Source organism: Monopterus albus, unplaced genomic scaffold (assembly GCF_001952655.1).
Source record: "Monopterus albus unplaced genomic scaffold, M_albus_1.0 scaffold107.1, whole genome shotgun sequence".
Taxonomy (NCBI): domain Eukaryota; kingdom Metazoa; phylum Chordata; class Actinopteri; order Synbranchiformes; family Synbranchidae; genus Monopterus; species Monopterus albus.
Window position 1 is genome coordinate 50,074 of NW_018127987.1, and position 10,117 is coordinate 60,190.

The window sequence follows — 10,117 nt, forward strand, 5'->3', positions numbered from 1 at the left end:
AGCGGAGCTGCGAGCTGTACCATGGGGCTAGCCTTCTCTGTTTCACTGCCTTCCTTTTCAGAGGGGCAATGGTATAAGTGTATTACGCAGGAAGGCTGCAGTACTATCAACAAGATTATCGATTTGTGTGGGAGTAAGGTTAAGGTGGCCTCCTTCCACTGTGTTGGCAAACGGCACTGAAGTAGATAAAGATGGAATTATTTCCTTAAACTTGGTAACAGCATTGCCAGATAGACATCTGCTGTAGTGGAATTGTTTCCCACATAGAGTATAATCCATTAATGGAAATTCAAAAGTTATTAGAAAATGGTCAGACAGAAGAGGGTTATGGGGAAAAACTATTAAGTGTTCAGTTTCGATGCCATATGTCAGAACAAGATCGAGAGTGTGATTAAAACAGTGAGTGGGTTTATTTAGTTTGAGAGAAGCCAACTGAGTCTAATAATGAACAGAATGCATTGTTGAGGCTGTCATTGTCGGCATCTACATGAATATTAAAGTCGCCTACTATGATTATTTTATCTGTACTAAGCACTAAATCAGACAGAAAGTCTGAGAATTCACTTAAAAACTCTGAATAAGGAGCAGGTGGATGGTATACAATAACAAACAGAACAGGCTTTTGAGTTTTCCAGTTTGGGTGTGAGAGACTCAGGGTGAGACTTTCAAATGAGTTATAACTATGTTTAGGTCTAGGGTTGATTAATAGGCTTGAGTCAAAGATCGCTGCCACGCCACCACCTCGGCCTGTGTTTTGAGGGATGTGACAGTTATCAGCTCCAGCTTACCTTTCTCCTCATCCAGTTCAACTGATAAGTTGGATGACAAGTTTTCCTTGACTTCATCTTTCTTATCCTCACCATAAATGCAACAAAATTTGATGTACGTGGAGAAAACTGTCCTGGGATTTGTGAGGAACCTTATTGAGCCTGTCCTGCTGATTCACGTCTGCCTATAACTGCGCAGTTTTAAGACACCCCCCTCCCCCTCATATGTCTTGTCACCATAGCAACATGGCCTTCACTGATTCCTAAATAATTCATGGGGAACAGTGCTCAAATTGTCCTTGAACTTTGCTAAACTTTAACTCTATCTCCCTTGGTCTCTCTCTTTAGGAATGAATGTGTGAGAGAGTGAAACAAACACTGACAGATACTGTGAGCCTGGTCAAGGTCAAAGTGTTTATTTGTCATATGCACAGTTAGGAAATATGTTTCCCTGTACAATGAAATTCTTACTTTGCCGTCCATAAGAATGCCACACAATACAAGAAATATAAAGTAGATGAGCAATAACACAAATCTAAATAGGCAGAAAAATCACAAATCTAAAGCACTTTAAAGCAGCAAGTGAAGGGAGCAAATAAAAATACAACAAGAACACAATATAGTGCAGAGAGAATATATGCTACGTGGGAGCCATGGAGTGTAAATACTCAGCAGTGAGTGTGCAACTATGCATGTGCAAAATGACTATGTAAACAGTACAAATGGAATTACATGAGGTAGATCCTGAGTCAGCTGTTTAGGAGTCTGATGTCGGAAAGAAAGAGTTTTTCAGTCTAGAGGTCCTGCATTTCACACTTCTGAGCCTCCGACCGGAGGGAAGGGGTATAAACAAAACAGTCCATGCTGGGGGGTAGGCTCCTTGAGGAGGGAGGCAGCTTTCCTACGCACCCTGCGGTGGTAAATGCTCTGCAGAGAGAGTAGTGGAGTCCTGGTGATCTTCTCTGCAGTCTTTACCACTCTCTGCAGTCGCTTGCAGTTCATAACAGTAGTGCTGCCATACCAGACAGTGATGCAGCTGGTTAAGATGTCCTCAACGGTGCAGCTGTAGAAGTTGCTGAGGATCCTAGGCAGCATGCCAAACCTCCTCAGCCTCGTCAGGAAGTACAGCCGTCGTTGGGCCTTCTTGACCAGCTGTGTGGTGTTAAGTGTCCAAGTGAGGTCCTCACTGATGTGGATGCCCAAGTATTTGAAGCTGCTCACCCTCTCCACTTCGATCCCCCAGATGAACAGTGGCTGATGAGATCTCCTCTCCTTCCTCATGTCCACTATCATCTCTTTCGTCTTGTTCCTGTTTAGACTGAGATTATTGTCTGTGCACCATGACACCTCCGTCTTGTAGCCTGCTTCGTCCCCACCAGTGATGTGACACCTATCACTGCGGTGTCGTCCGCAAACTTTAGGATGTTGTTGTCTTTGTGGGAGGCGACTGACTCTGTACTTCAAAACAGCAGTCAGGAATTCTTCCTTGAGTTCATTTAAGAACAGTGTTTATGTCAAACACTGTTCAGAGACAGAACATACAGTCGCCATTTATGCAGATTTGAAACATCACTTTATAAATATGTGATTAAAGTATTTTTGCACTAAATCTATTTTATTTTAGTCATTTATTGTGATTTTATTCTGTATATGTAAAGTACTTTGGTCAACTGGATGTTGTTTTTAAAGTGCTATATAAATAAATTTGATTTGATTTGATAAGGGTGAGTTAAGTGCTTATATAACATGGCAAAATCTGATCTTTGAACCATTAGGAAGTTTTGGTGCCTGGAGACCATAAACGGGCCAGGTTCACATCTTGATAACCTGTTCTGACAACTTGTCCTCTTTGTTGACTCAGTAAACAAGGTCATCTTTGAGAATTGTCGTAAGAGCAAGACATTGTCAGGCACATAAAAAGCTAGGAAGACGAGAGGCAAGAGAGAGACAAAGGACCAAACAAGGAGCTGGCCGGGGAGGGGGAGACAGGAGATGACTGACTGTTTGACTGACTGACTCTGTAGACAATTCTTTTATTTAATTTTTTGCAGGGAAGGTGATCTCTATCCCATCTGCTGCCTATTGATATTTTTGTATTAATAAATTATCATTGGAATCATAGTGATTTGTCTGTGTCTTTCGTTTTGACTGTTTTCTAAGAAGGAAGTCATAAATTCTTATTATGGAGACTGTAATGATGAAACACATTTGTCAGTAATGTAGGCAAGGAGTGCAAGAAATGCTTTTTAAATTTAAATTGAAATTTACTTAATGGGAAATATAATGAAGCAGTTAAAAATATTTGTAATGTTTTTATTAAAAAACAAACAGAAAAACCAGTTTTCTTTTTCATCAGACATGGTGTACTGCTATGAGACATCCTGAAACAGTCTTTGTGTGGATCACTGGATCACTGAACAGATGACTCATATTTTAAATAAAAGTGTACCTGCTATTGGCTTCAATGGCGCACTGCCAAAGCAGGTTCCAGAATAGATGTCCTCAGATGAACTTTGTAGTTTTTTGTACTTCCTTGATTTTACTTCCTCTAAAGCTGGACAAACATACATAGACACATTTTAACAAGACACATAAAACAACTGATATTTGCTTTCAAGCATTCACTGTACTGCTAATAAGATTAGATTAGATAAGACTCAACTTTATTGTCACCCTCCCCACCTCAGACCCAGCAGCCACTTCCCCGACAATTACCAACTTTCCCTCCAGCCCCCCACCTCTAATGATTTGTGAAAATGATGTGCATGGCCTTTTAAAAAAAACAAAAGATCACAAAGGCACCAGACCCTGATGGTGTGACCCCTTCTGCCTGAAAGTGCCAATCAGCTGGCTCACACCTTTACACTTATCGTCAACATGTCACTGGAGCTGTGTGAAATCCCCTCCTGCTTTAAATGCTCCACCATCATCCCAGTCCCCAAGAACACTTCCATCAGTGGACTGAACAACTACAGACCTAGACATTCCTGGGCTCCACTATCTCTCAGGACCTGAAGTGGACGTCAAACATCAGGACCATCATCAAAAAGGCACAGCAGAGGATGTACTTCCTGTACCAGCTCAGGAAGTTCAACCTGTCCCAGGAGCTGCTAATACAGTTCTACAGAGGAATTATCGAGTCCGTTCTCTGCACCCACATCACTGTCTGGTTTGGCTCAGCAACCAAGCAGAACAAGTATAGACTTAGGGGGCGGCTGTGGCTCAGGAGGTAGAGCGGGTCGTTTCCTAACCGGAGGATTAGCGGTTCTATTCCCGGCTTGTCCAGTCAACATGTCGAGGTGTCCTTGAGCAAGACACTGAACCCCCAGTTGCTCCCAGTGATGTCACCGGTGTATGAATGCGTGAGTGCTTGGAGTGCTCGGAGTGCGAATGGGTGAATGGCCGAATAATGTGAAAGCGTTTTGAGTGTGCTGTAAAAGCATAGAAAGGTGCTATACAAGTATAAGACCATTTACCACTTCAGCGGACAGTCAGGACTGCAGAAAAGGTCATTGGTGCAAGCCTGCCCTCCATGGAGGACCTGTACACCTCACGGGTCAAAAGGAGGGCGGAGAAGATTTCTGCAGACCCCTCACACCCTGGACACAATCTGCTTGAACTACTCCCATCTGGACAGAGCTACAGGTCACTGTGTGCCAAGACAACCAGGCACAAGAACGGTTTCTTCCCGTCACTGATTAACACAACCCACGACGGTATGACTGGACCTTAACCCTCAGTGCAATGCCTGTAAATTTACCTTGTACATATAGATTCGTAAAATGCATCTAGACTGTGTGTATGTCCAGGTCTCTATTTTTAAGTACTTGTTTTTTCTTTCCTAATGCACATTCATTGTTTTCACATTACTTTCTTTCCTTTCTGTTCTCTCAGCCTTATATTGTTTATTTGCCCATTGCTGCCTCACATAAGGATATGTACATACACTGTACCAGATTCAAATTCCTCGTGTCCAACACACCTGGCCTATAAAGCTGATTCTGATTCTGTGTATATTATCTGTAGTTTTAAGTGTTACTTAATTAAATTACTTATACCTTCAGTTTTGACCTCCAGCTTGGGTTCTTCATTTGCTTCATCTCTTCCCTTCTCTGTGGGGATCTGTTGCATTTCCATGGCTGCTCTCTTCTGTTTCTCTGAGTTTCTATTTGTAGACTATTACCTGGCTAGTCAACTTCTTAGTGAGGTTGTGTAACTTTTTTGTCATGCAGACAAAGGTGCAGGAAAAACACTTTTTTTATGTGGGGGGCGGGACAGACGGACACCGACACAAACACTTACAGGAATCATGGTGTTCATCATGGTGTTTTTTTTATGACAGCAGTCAATAGAACAACTGAACAACTATTTGAATTGAACATTGAACTAAACATCAGAACATTTCTTTTTATGACAATTAGCCACAAAGTGTGCAGCTTTTGTCACTGTAGTGTATCTTTCTGGGCTTCTAGAAAAACATTCCCAGAGCCTCTTGATATGGGAAGTCAGAAACGTCTGGCCCATTTATCGTCCAGACATATTTTCTAACGCGCGTTCTCTGTTTTCTGGTGTGAGTGTGCTCATCTGTGTGTGTGCGCGTGTGCCTGTGTGTTTGTTTGTGTGTGTGTGCACGCACATCAAGGCGGAACTAAGCCGTGCGCGTGACCATGTAGAAACAGAAATGACATGCTGTTGTGTAAATTGGATAAATAACATAAGGCTATTTAGTTTGTTTAATAAAAGAACAAGGTACAGACCTGTTTTATAGGAAAGGTAACCTTAAATGACTTCTGTTGTGATTTGGCGCTATAAAGAAAATAAAATTAACTTGACCTTCAAAGGGGGGTGGGGCACCCTAGATTAGATTAGGTTCAACGTTATTGTCATTACTCATTCATTGTATTTCATTTCCTTGTACTTGTGTACAAGGAAATGAAATACAGTTTAGCATCTAACCAGAAGTACAATAACAGCAGTGCAGAGTGCGCAGTATCTACAGTGTGTACAGTCAGAACTAATTTACCAGTAGATATGTACAGTTGATATTTACAGTTAGTTAAATAAGGTAATGTACAATATACAACAGACTTTATGGGTTTAAATTACAAATAATAGATAAGGTACAGTCAGCTTATAAAGCATTAGTGCAATGGGATGAAATGGAATGAAATAGTGAACATGTGTGAACAGTTCAATGGAAGTAAATAGTGCAAAGATAAATAGACAATATCTGCATGTGTACTGTACAGTGTGAAAATGGATAACAGACCAGTATTCTGTGAGTATGTGCAAATTAACAGGTCACGTCAGTGTTACAGGTAACAAAAGTGTATTGTATTAGTCCCTGGAGGAACGATGAGTAGGGGTGAGGTGTGTGTAGTGGTACAGAAGAAGCCAGTGGGGGACAGAGTTCAGTAAGGAGACAGCCATTGAGGAAGAAGCTGTTCCTGAGTCTACTGGTCTTGGTCTGGAGCCTCCTGAAGCGCCTCCCAGAGGGTAGGGGGTCAAACAGTTAGTGAGCAGGGTGAGAGGAGTCCTTGAGAATGCTGCAAGCACGTCAGAGACAGCGTTCCCCGTGGACACCCTCAGTGGCTGGAAGTGGAGTCCTTGTGATACTTTGGGCAGTTTTCACCACCCACCACATCTCCTTGCAGTTGGAGACAGAGTAGTTTCCATACCAGACTTGATACAGCTAGTCAGGATGCTCTTGATGGCACAGCGTAATATGGCACATCCTAATGGTAGGGAAAACAATGAGTTTTGAGCATTATGTGTGATGACCAAGGTGGAATCCTGACAATTGCCAGATGTATACTCTTTAAATCTTTCAGTGCAATAGAAAATCTGATCAAACATTCTCTATGTGTAGCAATGAAAAGGTTTTGATGCAAATTTTAATTTGTCTTCTCTACTGACATCTGAAAATACAAGGCTGACAGATGAAAACACATGGGCAAATTGGTTGAATCATTCACTCCGATTCTCATCTGCTCGTCTTCCTGGTTCAAGCATCCCTCCTGCTGCCGGTTCATCTGCCCGTCTTCCTGGTCTTCTCGTCCCTCCTGGTCTTCTCCTGGGTTCCTTGTCATCCTGGTCCTCTGACTCTCCTGTTCCCTACAGTCCTCCTGTCTACTCACCTGCCCGTCCTGGTCTCCTCAGTCATCACTGCCCTACTCTGGTTAATGGACTATACATATACTCAGTACTTTGTTTGCTTTTCTCCAATAAACCACCTTTTTTTTTACTAGCACCTGGGTCTGCATCCTGAGTCCTACCTCTTGTTCTCCCTCACCCCCTGGTGAGGGGACCCAACCATAACAGCTAGAGAGAGGGCCTCAGTCTTTTTCTTTAATTACAGATTTTTGCTATGACAGACACAATAAAAAATGAAATTTGGATTTTATTTTCCACAAGAGATTATATTTACAAAAAATACAATTTGCAGCTGTTAACACATCTCATTTAAAAAAGGATCACTATATTATTCTGAATACAAAATAACTTCAACACTTGATTAATCATTGATTATTGATTAACAAATTTTTACTTTACTTTATACATGAAGCCATTATATTTTAATCTCCTTTTCAGTAAACTCAGTGCTTCTTCTTTCTTTTCTTTTCTTTTCTTTTTTCTATTCTTACAGACACTCAGATATCTCTGCCTGCACTTCCTCTTTTATAGGGATGTGTCTACTGATTTCCCCCTTTTCACACACTTTCTACTGCAGGAATATACACATACAACAGTACGTCCCACTGGGAAAAATCATTTATAAAATCATACGTTAGGCTCATAATGCTGTCTGCAGCTGTCTAATTCTCTGCTCTCTTCAACACAAAATAAAATGATCGATTGTCGTGTCCAACACCGTTTGTAAGTTCTGACGCTATACGTCCATCGTGTCAGGCTTAAATCATGTAGTCTGAACCCGGCATAACACTGCATTAATGCTATAGAGGAGAGTGTGTTATTTTTATAGCAATATAAGAGTCCAACATCTGCAGCACATTACATTAAAATTTGTTTTGAACTTAAACCAGATGGTGAGCCAACCAGGAGTTGATATATTTTTATTTATAAAGCTGTTCAAATCAGACATCTCTCATACATTTGCTAACTTATTTCTTCTTCCAGTTATAACCTCAGATCACAGGACACTTCTCTGCTGTCTGTCTGTCTGTCCCTAACAAATGGACAGAGGTAAGAAAGAAAGCTTTCATATTTTAGCTTCAAAGGGATTTTACCTAATTAAATAAAGGTTAAATGAAATATTATTGAAAATATGTAGCAATAAGATACTAAGCTAAAAATAAAGTCAAATACACACATTCAACTTATTATGTGGTTGCACAAACATTTTATAAGAGAATAAAACTTTGCTGAAACAAACTCACTGGCCAAATGTGAAAAAGTCACACCGTAGTACATGGAATCATACAGTGTATAACTTCATTAATGTTTACAAGTTCTTACAAGCATAATCAATGATATTAGAATACAAAATATGCTACAGAATGCTGCAGGGAAATATAAACTGACTAAACAGCTCTAAATACAAAACATCTGTTATCTGTGAAGCTTCATTGTCTTTCTTTGCAGGATGCTATTATATATACACACACACACACACACACACACACACACACACACACACACACATATGGGCTACTGGAACAAGACATTCATGGACAGGAGCTGAGAACAGGGAACTATTGGAATGCTACTACACAAGTAACCCCAGCGAGAGGGATTGCATACGGAGGATGTGGGACCTATGGATACTTCGAAACCCAACATCTAGACTAACATCAAAACAACTAGTAGCTCAGTGCTCTAACATCCGCTAGAAGCACCTGCTATCACAACTACAGATTGATGAAGTACAACACAAATGCTACAGCAAGGGGGAGCCAGGACAACAGGTCAGGGGGGAGATATCATCACCTCCACAATCAGAGATTGGGTACCAAACCCCAGTTACAAGCCCAGATGAGCTTATTGCAAGAGCAGCTGACCTGATATTAAAGATCACGACCAAGATGGACTCCTGGAACCTCCGTGGCCAGTTACCAAGACTAAGTGAAGTGCTTTCTGAAAGTCTACTAGAGGATGTGAATGCAGCACTATAGCAATCTCTACTATGACCATCACTGAGACCAACAGGCTTCTATACACCACAGTGACCGTGGACCTTGAGATGCTTGGCTATAAGTTCAACAAAGGCCACAAGGAGCAGTATCCTCCATGGAGATGGAGGCTGGAGGCCAAGATCAAGGCAACAAGGAGAGAAGTTAGCCAGCTATCGGAATTGCAGAAAGACGTGATGAAGAAAGGGGTACCTAAGAAATACAACACACTGTCCATACCTGAGGCCTTAGAGACTGTCAAGCAAAGACTCACAGCCCTGGCCACCTGGTTGAAGAGGTACACCAGGGAGGCTGAAGCCAGGAGAATAAACTGAATGTTATCCACTGAGCCATCCATGGTGTACTCTCAGTGACAGGGTAATAACGTGAAAGCAGACCCACCAAGGCTGGAGACTGTACAAGCAATTCTGGAAGAAAATATGGAAGAAGGAAGCATCACATAACAACAATGCCCAATGGCTGGTGGACCTGAGAGCAGACCACAGCAACCTCCTTGAATAAGACCCAGTAATCATCACAATGGCAGACATTCAAGAGAGGGTCTCAAGTATGAAGAGCTGGACAGCACCAGGCCCTGACATGATCCACACCTACTGGTTAAAGAAGCTAACTGCACTCCATGAGCACCTGGCAGAACAAATGAACCAGTTACTAATGGATGGAACCCACCCTGAGTGGTTCACCAAAGGTCAGACAGTCCTGACCCTGAAGGACCCTCAGAATGGTGCAGTACCATCCAACTACCGCCCAATAACCTGCCTCTGCACAACATGGAAACTCCTGTCAGGCATCATAGCGGCTCTGATGGGCAGGCACATGACTCAGTACATGAGCAGGGCCCAGAAAGGAACTGGTAGTAACACGAGAGGAGCAAAACACCAGCTACTGGTTGACAAAGTACTCACTCAAGACTGCAAGACCAGGCATACCAACCTGTGCACTGCCTGGATTGACTACAAGAAAGCCTGTGACTCAATGCCTCACACATGGATCCCAGAATGCTTGGAACTGTACAACATCGACAGGACTCTAAGAGCCTTCATCAAGAACTCAATGGGAATGTGGAAAACAACTCTAGAGGCCAACTTCAAGCCAATTGCACAAGTCAACATCAAGTGTGGTATCTACCAAGGAGATGCTCTGTCCCCACTGCTGTTCTGCATAGGCCTGAACCCCCTCAGCCAGATCATCACCAAGAGC

General features: G+C 42.1%; 1 protein-coding gene across 4 annotated transcripts in view; it reads right to left on the bottom strand.

Moving 5' to 3' along the window:
* LOC109966240 (early activation antigen CD69-like) overlaps nucleotides 1–10,117 on the bottom strand; it is a 58,343-nt gene that overhangs the window by 6,034 nt on the left and 42,192 nt on the right. Inside the window, exons 1-2 of one of the 4 annotated variants that reach the window (XM_020610944.1) lie at nucleotides 4,826–4,990; nucleotides 3,217–3,321 (exon numbers count right to left, since the gene is read on the bottom strand). The exons of 2 other annotated variants lie outside the window; for them this stretch is intronic. In XM_020610944.1, coding sequence (XP_020466600.1) covers nucleotides 3,217–3,321; nucleotides 4,826–4,904 — 184 coding nt within the window. In that variant the 5' untranslated portion in view covers nucleotides 4,905–4,990. Of the gene's footprint in view, nucleotides 1–3,216; nucleotides 3,322–4,825; nucleotides 4,991–10,117 lie in introns of those variants that run through there. One more of the 4 variants, XM_020610945.1, reaches the window with a different exon arrangement.